The sequence below is a fragment of the Erinaceus europaeus genome, chromosome 14, assembly GCF_950295315.1.
Source record: "Erinaceus europaeus chromosome 14, mEriEur2.1, whole genome shotgun sequence".
Taxonomy (NCBI): Eukaryota; Metazoa; Chordata; class Mammalia; order Eulipotyphla; family Erinaceidae; genus Erinaceus; species Erinaceus europaeus.
In genome coordinates this window covers 45,143,648-45,156,450 of record NC_080175.1, presented here as the reverse complement: position 1 = coordinate 45,156,450, position 12,803 = coordinate 45,143,648, and the positions used below count along the sequence as shown (strand labels likewise).

At 55.9% G+C, this 12,803-nt stretch overlaps 1 protein-coding gene across 3 annotated transcripts; it reads left to right on the top strand.

Annotated features, from left to right (window-relative positions):
* The first annotated feature begins 17 nt into the window (after window positions 1-17).
* HGS (hepatocyte growth factor-regulated tyrosine kinase substrate) lies at window positions 18-11,576 on the top strand. 3 transcript variants are annotated; one of them, XM_016194851.2, is made up of 22 exons: window positions 18-173; window positions 1,719-1,803; window positions 2,237-2,312; window positions 2,538-2,630; window positions 3,513-3,636; window positions 4,406-4,458; window positions 4,599-4,667; window positions 5,382-5,506; window positions 6,468-6,546; window positions 6,620-6,718; window positions 6,840-6,935; window positions 7,223-7,261; window positions 7,339-7,482; window positions 7,558-7,617; window positions 7,857-8,067; window positions 8,867-9,039; window positions 9,150-9,290; window positions 9,366-9,543; window positions 10,161-10,294; window positions 10,375-10,494; window positions 10,619-10,708; window positions 10,923-11,576. In XM_016194851.2, the coding sequence occupies exons 1-22, from the start codon at window positions 137-139 to the stop codon at window positions 11,031-11,033; spliced, it is 2,337 nt and encodes a 778-aa protein (XP_016050337.1). In that variant the 5' UTR covers window positions 18-136; the 3' UTR covers window positions 11,034-11,576. The 3 variants fall into 3 exon arrangements, with proteins under 3 accessions (XP_016050337.1, XP_060027749.1, XP_060027750.1); XM_060171766.1 differs by lacking the exon at window positions 6,840-6,935; XM_060171767.1 differs by lacking the exon at window positions 10,375-10,494.
* The last annotated feature ends 1,227 nt before the right edge of the window (window positions 11,577-12,803 follow it).

Below are 12,803 nucleotides of genomic sequence, written 5' to 3'. Positions count from 1 at the left end.
AGGGCCTCGCCTCCCCGCTGCTGGCTGGCCCGCTCTAGTCCGTGCGCGCGCCCCTGGAGAAAGGCGGAAGCGGAAGTCGGGGGCGCGCCGGCTCGGAGCTGGAGTGCCGCGGCGTCGGATCGGCTTCGGGGTCGCCATGGGGCGCGGCAGCGGCACCTTCGAGCGTTTGCTAGGTAACGACGCCCGTGCCCGCCGCCTGCGCCTCCGTGGCAGCCCGCAGGGCCAGGCCAAGCGCGCGCCGCCGGGCCTCCCGCGGTCCCCAGAGGGACGCAGCGAGCGCCGCGGCCCGGCCCGCGCTAGGGGTCGCCTTGGGGGTGGGGGCAGCGACAGACACCCGGCCCGGCCCTGGCCAGCACCTCATGTCCTGCGGGTCCCCGAAACCGAGCGGGCCGGAGCCCTGAGTCACGAGCGCCGTGACTCAGATGTTCAGTCCGCGGAGACCCCTCGGAGGTTGGAGGGCGCGGGGCCTGCGGTAATATTTTCGAGGAGCCGCTGGTCATGTCCCAGGAACCCCCGAGACCCTTGGCTCGTGTCCCCGCAGGCACCAAGGCGCCGGGTTCGGGACGTGCTGCTCTGCTCAACCCCGGGCGGGCGTGGCCGGGCGGGTCCCAACACCCCGCTGTCAGCTGACACCCCCTCCCCCGCCCCAACTTTTTCCCTTGAATTTGGTCTTGAGGTGCGGGCACCTCAGGCGAGGCCATGAGAGGTTCACACCAGAAGTTTCTGGCAGATCGATACTGAAAGCTTATTCTATCACCCCACAGCCCTTAGTGAAGAGTTACGGGGGGGGGGGGGGGGGCAGTTCTGCCGGTCAAGGTGGGGGGTGGAGGGCTGGGGTCTTTGGCCTCAGACCAGATGGTATGTGAGGAGGTTTCAAAAGCCAAAGATCGCACAAGGACCAGCTTAAGGATCCTGGTTCGACCCCCGGCTCCCCACCTGCAGGGGAGTCGCTTCACAGGAGGTGAAGCAGGTCTGCAGGTGTCTTATCTTTCTCTCCCTCCTCTCTCCATCCTCTCTGTCCTATCAGCGCTCTGTCCTATCCAACAACAACGGCATCAATAACAACAATGAAATAAATTAAATATATTAAAAAAAAAAAAAAAAAAAGAAAGAAAGAAAAGAAAAGCCAAAGATCAGAGGGACTCGGTGACCAGATTCTCTTTGTAGAGCTACAGCTAAACATAGCAATCTACCCTGACTGTTCCCAGCAAATTGTGGGACTTCGGGCAGTGGCCTCACTTCTGCCTCAGTTTCCTGGTTGTTTATTTTATTTATTGGATAGAGAAAGAAATTGAGATGGATGGGTAAGATTGGAAGAGAGACATAGACACCTGCATCACTGTTTCACCACTTGCGAAGCTCTCCCCCTGCAGGTGGATGCACAGTGTAACGTGCACTCACCTAGGCACACCACCACCAGGGCCCTGCCTCAATTTCTTTTTCTGCAAAGAGGATGAAAATAGTAGATGGCTCATAGGTTGTATATGGATGAGTCAAGTTTGACAGCTTCTTGTCCGTCAAAGACAACAAGAGGAGACAAGCTGGTTCTGTTGTCCTTCAAGCTGATCAATGGGTGATCAACAGGGACTACACCTGGTGTTGTGTATGCTCAAATATTTAATGTGGGAAGGAGACAGCCCTTTATTCCTGCTGCTGGGGAGGGAGTCTGTCTGGGGAGTCACAGAGCAGGACCCCTTAACAGTGCCCTTTTGTTTTAGACAAAGCAACCAGTCACCTTCTACTGGAGACCGACTGGGAGTCCATCCTGCAGATCTGTGATCTGATCCGCCAGGGGGACACACAGTGAGTGAGGGGCTCAGACGTAGGGGTCAGTGAGTGAGGAGACTCAGACATGAGGAAACAATACTGAGCAGGGGTTTCAGACATGGGGGAAACAGTGAAGGGGGGATCAGACATGGAGGACACAGTTGGGGGCTCCGATGCAGAGGGACACACAGTGAGTGAGGAGAACTGAAAATGGAGTACACGTAGTGAGAGGACTTAGATGCAGAGGGTGCATGCAGTGTGTAAAGGGGGTACTTTGCTATGATCTGAGGGCTTGATGCCATGGGAATCCCAGTGTGTGCACTCTAGGATTGGGGATCTTGGGACAAATACAGGATTCCCCTAGAGCTTAGAGGCACAGCAGGGGGTGGGCTTTTCTCAGTGACTTAACTGGTTTCCTGTGACCTCCTTTCTCCCTCTTTCTGCTTTTAACAATGCTATTTTCACTCAGAGCAAAATATGCTGTTAGTTCCATCAAGAAGAAAGTCAATGATAAGAACCCGCATGTGGCCTTGTACGCCCTAGAGGTAAGTCTGCCCGTGGGCTCGGGAAACCCCCAGGGTCATGCGAGACAGTGTGCTGAGTTGTGGCTGGGGTAGGAGTGCAGCATGAGAAGCAGCCACCTGCCTCAGAGACTGCCCCATGGATCCTGCTGATGTGGGGGCACCCAGGGGACCTGCTCATGGGAAGTGGGCATGTGTGGGGTAGGGATCCCTGGCCTGACGCCAATGCCATCCTCTCTGGGCGTGCAGGTCATGGAGTCTGTGGTGAAGAACTGTGGGCAAACAGTGCACGACGAGGTGGCCAACAAGCAGACCATGGAGGAGCTCAAGGAGCTGCTCAAGGTGGGTGCAGCAGCTGGGCTGCGGGTGGGGCTCAGGATTGGTGGGCATGGCAATTGCTGGATGGCTCAAATTGCTGGGTGGTCCAGCTTGGAAGGGTGACGGTGACAGCCAGCTAAGGTGCTGTATCTGGAATGTACATAAACCCCTGCACTCTGGGAGGCTGGGCTCCCCCAAGACTCCAGGCTGAAGTTAGAGGACGCTCACTGGGTAGGGGATCTGGGTGAGCTGGAGCACCCCAAAAGGCACCTGGACCAGGGCCCAGGAAGGCGTGTTTTGTTTTTGTTAAAGATTCACTTTATGGGGGGAGGAGGGAGATGGCAGAGCATGATGCTATTCTGCCGTACAGTAGTGTTGGGAATTGAACCTGGCCCTAACATCTTGTGCTCTAACATCTTGCTGTCTTGGGCCCACGGGGAAGAATTTTAAGTAGGGAGACACATGAATTTATGTGGAATTTTAAGTAGGGAGACACATGAGTGTTTATGGAAGAAGGACCGTGTGGAAGGAGGTTCATGGGGAGACTGCTCAGGGAGACTCCAGGAAAAGTATGTTGACAGAAGGGACACCCCTCAGATTCTGGGTGTTGCCCCCAGAGAAGGTTGGTACCACCCTGAAGGCTGTCTTGTGAGTGGTGTGCAGGGCAGGTAGAAGGGTCTGCTCACAAGAGCATCAGTGGGAGCCAACCATGGGGCTCCTCAGCTTTGACCAGCATCCCTAACTGGCCCCTTGGAGGCCAGCTGAGAGCATGGTGGGCAGACACGCACAGCCTTCTCAGGCCTCTACCAGGAAGAGGTCCATAGACTGTCCTCTAGCTGCAGTCCTCACTCTGGGTGCAGCTGGGCTTCCTCAGCCTCTGCACCCCTTCTGCCCGTCCTTCTGCAGCGGCAGGTGGAAGTCAGTGTGCGCAGCAAGATCCTCTACCTGATCCAGGCCTGGGCACATGCTTTCCGCAACGAGCCCAAGTACAAGGTGGTGCAGGACACCTACCAGATCCTGAAGGTGGAAGGTGAGCCCAGCAGAGAGCCAACAGGTGGTCTTGCACTTGCCGCCCCGACGTGGGGTCCACTCTGCCTTGGGCTGTGAGCACCTGAGCCCTGCCTCTTTGGGCCACACATTTGCCTGTGGCGGCAGCTCTGCAGACAGTCCCAAGTGGAAAGCTAGGAGGACCTGAGCAGGTGGGCCCAGAGCAGGAAGCACAGAGACTAGCAGTGTGTTTTCTGCACTGGAGTCTGGGTATCCTCCGAAAGGACCCTTCTGCTTTCCTCCTAGCAGCAAGCTGGGCCACAGCAGGTTGGTAGACTTTGGGGACAAAGGTGGCACATGAGGGTGAATCCAGAGGAGTTACTCACCTGGGCAGAGGCTGGGGGGGAGGGGGTCCTCCCACTTTGAGTGACTGTGATGGGGCAGGTTGAGGGCCAGTGAGTCAGTCAGGGGAGGCTGCCACGGGCTGGACCATGTGTGAGCTAGCACAAGCCCTCAGCTCCCAGATGTCTCCCTGCCATTTTCCTGAAAACCCTATCTTTAAAAGTGGGGTTCAGTGTGCTTTTCCTGGCATGTGGGGATCAGGAGCAGGAAGGAGGGGTCCAGGGAACTGTGAGAGCAAGGCCTGACCCTAGGTCTTTTCACCAGCCAGCACAACTCTGGGTGTCCCCATAGGGCTGTTAGGTGAGGCAGGTGCCAAGAGGTAGCTTCCATAGAGGTGGCAGGGCAGACCACATGGTTCGGGTGGAGGTGCGGTGAGACCTCAGGGTCGTGACTGTGACCTTCTCCTCCAGGACACGTCTTCCCAGAGTTCAAAGAGAGCGATGCCATGTTTGCTGCAGAAAGAGTGAGTTTTGGGAATCAAGGGCTAAGGTTGCTGCAGTGGGCTTATGGGGTCCAGCACAGACACCCCACCCTGGGAATGTCTTTTTGTGGCCTTAGTGCTTGACTGTGCAGCTCTAATTCTGTGTGTCTTTTGTACACCAGGCTCCCGACTGGGTGGATGCTGAAGAGTGTCACCGCTGCAGGGTACAATTTGGGGTGGTGACTCGCAAGGTGAGTGTGCTGCCCTAGCTTTGTTGGGGGCAGGGGGGCACAGGCAAAGACCCAGGTCATCTCTTGCCACTGTGGGACCCCTGTGCCAGGCACTGTTATGCCCCAGCTGCTGTGGCCTGCTGGCAGAGGGGGAGTCCGGGTCCCAGCTGAGTGGCTGGTATGGTCACCAAGGAATCCCTCTTTGCAATTTACTTTTTTTTTTTAAATATTTTATTTATTAGATAGAGACAGAGAAATTGAGAGGGGAGGGAGGAGACAGACACCTGCAGCCTTGCTTCACCACTTGTGAAGCTTTCCCCTTGCAGGTGGGGGCTGGGGGCTTGAACCTGAGTCTTTGCATACTATAATGTAAGTGTCTAACTAGGTGCACCACTGCCTGGCACCTTGCAATTTACTTTTAAGTATGTTGTCTATTTATTTATTGGATTGTGACAGAAAGAAATCGAGAGATAAGAGGGAGATAGGGGAAGAAAGAGACATCTGCAGCCCTGCTTCACTAACTTGTGGAGGTTTTCCCCCTGCAGGTGGGGACCAAGGGTTTGAACCCAGGTCTTTGCACTCTACTGGGTGTACCACTGTCCTCTTTGCAGCTAAGCATCCCCTAAGCGGGGGCATTAGTGGAGCCCTCGCAGTGAAGGCTCTCGGGGGGTGGGGGGCAGCTTGGTGGGTGGGAGCTGCCGTCTTCCTGGCTGCCCTGACCCACCTGCGCCGCAGCACCACTGCCGTGCGTGCGGCCAGATCTTCTGCGGCAAGTGCTCCTCCAAGTACTCCACTATCCCCAAGTTTGGCATCGAGAAGGAGGTGCGTGTTTGCGAGCCCTGCTACGAGCAGCTGAACAAGTGAGTCTCCAGGGCCTGCCTGGTTCTGGGTCTTGTTCTTTGGGTAGTTTGCTTTTCATTTACTTTATTTAGTTACCGTTTAATGTTTCCTCCCCCTTCTTTCTTTCTCTCTCTTTTTTTTTTATCTGAGCCAGGACCTTTTATATTCGCCATGTTTTCCCCTCCTGGGTTACTTTTTTTACTCGGACAAAGGAAGAGATGCTACGACAGCAGAGCTTCTCTTGGTGTCACAGCACTTCCTGTGTGGTGCTGGGGCTTGAGCCCACCCAGGTGGCACTGTTTTGCTCTCGAGCCTTTAAATTTGGACGTGAACTTGCAAGAGAAGAATGAGACGGGAAAGGAGCCTGGGTGGTTGGCCTTTACTTGGACTTGGGTGCAACTACTCTGGACTGTCCCCCCTCACCCCTGTCCCGTGTGTGCTAAGTATGCTGTAGGCACCCTGTCCCTTCACTGTGGATGGCGTCCCTTTGCCCATCCCAGGGACAAGGCCCTTCTTAATCCCTGTCTCAGTCCAGGGCTGACATTCTTCCCTACCATCCAGCTGGCTCCACAGTGCACAGCCTGTGGCTGGCACCCTGTCACGGCTCTTATGACCCCATGTTCTCAGCCTCAGGCTTATATCACAGGCAGTGACTGAATATCAAGTGTGGCCCTTGCTGCGGGTTGCCCAAGGCTGCTTAGTGGTTATGTCAGCTTCTGTATTCAGAGTGGGAGTGTCCTTGAGCACCTGCGGTCTAACAGCTAGGCACCGTCATAGGTCTAGATCCTTGGTCCTCATTTTGGGGAGAGCTGTACATGGGCAGGGGATGCCAAACCTGGATTCTAGTAGCCAGGACCATGGTTGTAGCAGGTGACTTGGCCCAGGGCCCACAGAGCTGGTTGAGTTGCTGGCTGGGTAGAACGGGGTGGGGGGTAGGGGGGGCAGGGGTTCTCGTCAGCCCCACACACCTTTTGCCTCTAGGAAGTCAGAAGGGAAGGCTGCCTCCACCACTGAGCTGCCCCCGGAATACCTGACCAGCCCCCTGTCCCAGCAGTCCCAGGTAGGCACAGGGCCCAGCACCTCCCCTGCCCATCCCCCCTTTCTGGACCCTGCTCATTAGCCTGTCCCCCCAGCTACCCCCCAAGAGGGATGAGACAGCTCTCCAGGAGGAAGAGGAGCTGCAGCTGGCATTGGCCCTGTCGCAGTCAGAGGCTGAGGAGAAGGAGAGGATGGTGAGCCAGGAGAGCTAAGGCTTGGCTATGTAGGGTGCGGGAAGCCCCATGGGTGTGGGAGAGGGCAGAGGAGGAGGTGGAGCAGCTGCCCACATACTCCCCGATGCCATTGCTCCCCCAGAGACAGAAGTCCACTTATGCCACATACCCCAAGGCCGAGCCAGCCCCTGTGGCCTCGTCTGCGCCCCCAGCTAGCAGCCTGTACTCCTCGCCTGTGGTGAGCCCCCCTACCGGTGGATGGGGTCTGTAGTCTCTTGATGTGGAGCCCCACCTCCTACTGCCACCTTTTGTTGGGGCGGGGGGCACTGCCCCAAGACTTGTCACCTACTTGGAGCCTCAAGGGCCCCTCAGACTAGCTTCACAGACCTCTGGGCTCAGGGAAGAACCACTCTGGGCTCAGGGAAGAACCAGGTAGTGCCATGCCATCCACTCTGGGCTCAGGGAAGAACCAGGTAGTGACTGCACTCCTCCAGCTCTCAAGCCTCAGACTCTGTGTCTCCCCAGAACTCGTCAGCGCCCCTGGCTGAGGACATTGACCCAGAGGTAAGTGACCCCTGCATCTGGGGCTTTGCTGAGTAAGGCTCCCAGACTCCTGAATGTGATCCCTTGTGTCCCTGAAGCTCGCCAGGTACCTCAACCGCAACTACTGGGAAAAGAAGCAGGAGGATGCCCGCAGGAGCCCCACACCATCTGCACCTGCACCCATGACAGAGCCTACCACCCAGCCTGGGGAGGGGCACACGGCCCCCACTGCCACACTGGAGGTGAGGGTGCCCTGGCTCCTGCATCCCTGTGGGGGTCAGAGTCTCTACCCTCACTTACCCTTGGATGTTTTGCAGACCTCCCTTCCAGAAGTGGACTCCCAGCCCATGACTTCCTCCAGTGGCCCCTATAGTGAGGTAAACCATGGCGCCATCCAGCTCTGGGGGTCCCCCGGGACCAGCTAGGCCCATGCTTGGCCTCCCACCAGCCCAGATGTCTCCAATATCCGGCCCAAGGAATGTCTAGGCTTTTTCAGCCTCTGTGAGGAAGGCAGGCCCAAGACTCCCGCTGAACCTCAGGTTCCCCTCCTGAAAATGGGTAGGCCCTGGCTTTCCCTCCATGGGAGCCTGAGCAGACCCTGCTGTGGCCCCCGCAGCAATACCAGAATGGGGAGTCTGAGGAGAGCCATGAGCAGTTCCTGAAGGCCTTGCAGAATGCTGTCACCACCTTCGTCAATCGCATGAAGAGCAACCACGTCCGAGGCCGCAGCATCACCAATGACTCGGCTGTGCTCTCGCTCTTCCAGTCCATCAATGGCATGCACCCCCAGCTCCTCGAGCTGCTCAACCATCTGGATGAGCGCAGGCGTAGGTGCCCAGGCTACCGGCCACCCCGTGGGTCCCTACCCTGCCGAGGCAGAGTGGGGAGCTGGCAGGCACCGCTGACACCCCCAGTCCTCCCTGTACTAATAGTCTGTCCTCCTGATGGAGTGGCCTGTCAAGCACAGGACAGGAACTAAAAGCAAGAACAGTTCCCTTCCCTGCTGTGAGGCACACTGGGCCTCACTGCCTGCCTGCCTGCCTGCCTGCCTTCCTTTCCTGCCTGCCTCCCACTTACCATCTCTTTCTTTCTCTCTCTTTATTTTTTTTTATTCTTTATTTATTAGATACAGGCTTATAGAAATCGAGAGGGAAGGAGAAGATAGAGAGGGAGAGAGACAGAGAGACACCTGCAACCCTGCTTCACCACTCACAAAACTTTTCCCCCTGTAGGTGGGGACCTGGGGCTCAATGTGGGTCCTTCCACACTGTACCATGTGCTTTCAACCACTCAGCCCCATTTGTTTGTTTCTTGCTACTTTTTGTTGATTTTTCTTTTTTTCTTTATTGGGAGATTAAGATTTTTCTTTTATTGCCATTAGGGTTATCGATGAGGCTCAGTGAATCCACTACTTTGACAGCCTTTTTTTCACCTTCATTTGATAAGACAGAAAATGAGAGGGATGGGGAGGGAGAGATAAGGAGACAGACACCTTCAGTACTTGCTTCACCACTGCTGAAGCTTCCCCCTTGCAGGTGGAAAGTGGAGGCATGTACACTGACCCTTCAGCTCCCCTCTGACAGACCCCCCCCCCCTTGGATGCAGTCATACCCCTTTTCCCCACAGTGTACTATGAGGGGCTGCAGGACAAGCTGGCACAGATCCGCGATGCCCGAGGGGCCCTCAGCGCCCTGCGGGAGGAGCACCGGGAGAAACTGCGCAGGGCTGCCGAGGAGGCCGAGCGCCAGCGCCAGATCCAACTGGCTCAGAAGCTGGAGATCATGCGGCAGAAGAAGCAGGTGCGGTGGTTGGGTGGGTGGGCGACCAACCAGGCTAGGTGGTTGGGTGGGGCTAGGGAAGCTCTCAGGCCAGGGCCAGTGGTGGCCCTGACTGCTGCCCTCGGCCACAGGAATACCTGGAGGTGCAGAGGCAGCTGGCCATCCAGCGGCTACAGGAGCAAGAAAAGGAGCGGCAGATGCGCCTGGAGCAACAGAAGCAGACCATCCAGATGCGGGCCCAAATGCCAGCCTTCTCGCTGCCCTATGCCCAGGCATGTCCCCTAACTGAATCCCTGTCTTTCCCCACCTGCCCAGAGGGCTGCCTCTCACCACATCTCTCTCCTCAGCTCCAGGCCATGCCTGCGGCAGGGGGCGTGCTGTACCAGCCCTCGGGTCCCACAACCTACCCAGGTACCTTCAGCCCGGCCAGCTCAGTGGAAGGCTCCCCCATGCACACCCTGTACATGAGCCAGCCCGCCGCAGCCGCCAGTGGCCCCTACCCTAGCATGCCTGCTGCTGGAGCAGGTAACAGGCTGGGGTGGGGGCTGGTCAGCCTGGTGGACTCCAGACTGGTTTTTTGTTTTTCAATTTGTTTACTCACAAGAGAGAATCTGAGCATCACTCTAGCACATGTAGTGCTGGGGATTGAACTCAGTACTTGATGCTTTAGAAGTCCTGCACTTGATCCCCTGGACCACCTTGTGCAGAAACTGTACATTCCACCTCACGGAGCTACTGCTTTGGCTTTTATTTTGGTATGATTTAGAATCACAGAAATGTTAGGAGGGTGATGAAAAGCACTGTCCAGATTCCCCAGCTTGCATCTCACCACACTTGCTGTGTCTCCTCTCTGTGCTCACACACGTACGTTTCGTCCTTACTCAGTCAGCTGAGTAAGGTATTCAGGCAGGCAGGGCTCCGGGTTGCTTGTTAGCTTCCTCCCCTTGTGGTGTCTTAGTAGTGTACAGTTTGATTCATCCCTTCTTGTTTCATTCTTATCCATCTTTGTTGGTTCCATATATTTTCTGTTGTGAGATGTGAAACTGGAATATGAGTCCGAGTCCACAAGTCACAAGAGAGGGGAGAACTCAGGGCTGTGACCCCCAGCCTTATGTTTCAGCGCTTACACCTCTCCACCATAGACCCCAGCATGGTGAGTGCCTACATGTACCCTGCGGGAGCCACCACTGCCCAAGCTGCCCCACAGGGCCCCACTGGACCCACAGCCAGCCCAGCATACTCGTCCTACCAGCCCACTCCCACACAGGCCTACCAGGTAAGCCAGCAGGGCAGAGAGCCCCCACCTGACTCTGGGGTGCCCAGCCCAGATCTCCTTTGCACCATCTCCTTCTACAGACTGTGGCCTCACAGGCCCCGCAGAGCCTCCCGGCCATGCCCCAGCCCCCACAGTCTGGTGCCATGGGCTACCTGGGGAGCCAGTCTGTATCCATGAGCTACCAGCCTTACAGCATGCAGGTGAGTGACCTGGTGCCACCCCGCACAGGGCTCTCTCCTTGCTGGCTTCAGCTCTGTTGGGGTGGAAGTGCCTATTTATATGTTCTCAGTGCGTTTCTCAGTGTGTATCTCCCTCTCTCTGCAGAATCTCATGACCACCCTCCCCAGCCAAGACACATCGATGCAGCCTGCACAGCAGGCCTACATCACTGCGCAGCAGCCCCTGTACCAGCAGGTGGGCCGCTCCCCCGCCTCACCTTGGGGGGCATCTCCCAGGGAGCACAGTGGGGCAGTGCCAGGAAGGGTGGCCTGGAGAGTGTGCAGAATAGTGACACTCAGTTGTTTGCAGCTACTCCTGATAACGGCAAACCCCCATGTGGACGGGGTAGACAGGGCAGCTCTGGGGTATCATGTGAGGATTGATGACTCCTGTGTGCCCTCTCTCCCAGGTGGCACCCTCTGGTGGCCCGCCGCAGCAGCAACCCACCATGGCCCAGCAGGCCCCTGCACCGGGGCCACCCGTCCACAGCAGCGAAGCCCAACTCATCTCCTTTGATTAATTGACCTGGGCAGGACATGTTCTCACAGTAACACTACGCTTCCAACACCACCTCCGTCTCTAACTGGCATCATCCTCCCTCCTGGCTCTCTTACTCTCTGTGGTGTGTCCTGTCACCCCACCCTCCTCTCTCCTCTCTCTGTCCTTGCCTGCTGGCTCTGTGTTCTGGTCACTGGCTCCTGCTTGGCTCCCTGGCTTGGCCTCTCTCCCCAGGGCCAAGCCTCAGGGATGAAGGTGGGAGGGAAGCCCAACCCAGGACTGGGTCTGCCGAGGGCCAATTGAGGGAGTCCCTCTGCCCAGTTCCACCTGCGTCTTCCTACTCCCACCTGTGAGACCTTGGGGTCCGTGGACTGTGACCGGTGTGAGCACTCCTGAGCCCTCCCGCATGGCCCCTAGGCTGCCGGCTGTCAGCAGGGATGCCTCCAACCCTCACAGCAGAGGGCAGGGATTGCCTCCAGCTTCTCCAGCTTCTGAGCTGCCATCTTCCTCAGTGCCCCAAGTAGATGGAGTGAAGCAGTGACAATAAATTGTCTTTCAACAAGTATTAAGAGTGTTTGTCCACGGGGAAGTAGAAAGGGGGTGCTGGTGCAGCGCTGGGGAGGGTGTGGCTGCATGTAGGTTCCCCCAGTCCCAGTCCATGGATTCATGCCTGGCTATAGCCCACTCTTGTCTCCTTCCCTGGGACAAACCCCCAGGGATGCCCTGTGCCCTGACTCCTGGGTCAAGGGCAGGTGAGTGAGCATGTGGATGGGTCCACCTCTGCCATTACTGTGATCTTGCAGGGCTAGTCTCTAGACCAACCACAGCACCAGTTAAGAGTACAATACAGAAGGAAAATGCTTTTTTTTTTTTCCCTTCAAAGCCTGTGCCTTGGGAGTCAGGTGGTAGCACAGTGGGTTAAGTGTAGGTGGCACAAATCTCAAGGACTGGCGTAAGGATCCCGGTTCGAGCCCCCAGCTCCCCACCTGCAGGGGAGTCGTTTCACAGGTGGTGAAGCAGGTCTGCAAGTCTTTCTCTCCCCCTCTCTGTCTTGCCCTCCTCTCTCCATTTCTCTCTGTCCTATCCAACAACAGTGACATCAAGAACAACAACAATAATAAAACAAGGGCAACAAAAGGAAATAAAACATAAAAAATATAGGAGTGTACATAAACACCACCAAAAGACTGTGTCCCATCCCACCCACCCCTGCCACCCCGGGAAGCTGAATATCCATCCTCACCCTCACTCCAGGGTTTTTACTTTGGTGCCCTACTGTATCCTCTCCATTTCTCTCTGTCCTATCCAACAATGACATCAATAATAACTACAACAATAAAACAAGGGAATAAATAAATATAAAAAAAAAAAGCCTGTGCCTTATGCACGAGGGATCTCACTCTCTTGCTGACTTTCATTCAGATAGAGGGTGCAGGTACACAACAGCACCAAACCTCCTGGATTCCTGGGTAGGCCCACGGGAGAAGGAGAGTGCAAGGACTCAACAATGGCAACGCATACACCCTGTCAAGTGAGACACCTCTCTGGCCCCAAGAATATTACTTGGTAGAGTTTCTACCCCTTTGTGTCCTACATTTGATACATTATTATTGTTACTGTTATTAAAGACAAGCTAACTAGAGCAGCACTCTGGCATATGAAATGCCAGGGATTGAACTTAGAACCTCATGCACTTCCCAGTCTGTCTTATCTATTTATTTATTTATTTTTAGTTTTATTTATTTATTTATGAGAAACAGGAGAAAGAGCCAGACATCACTCTGGTACATGT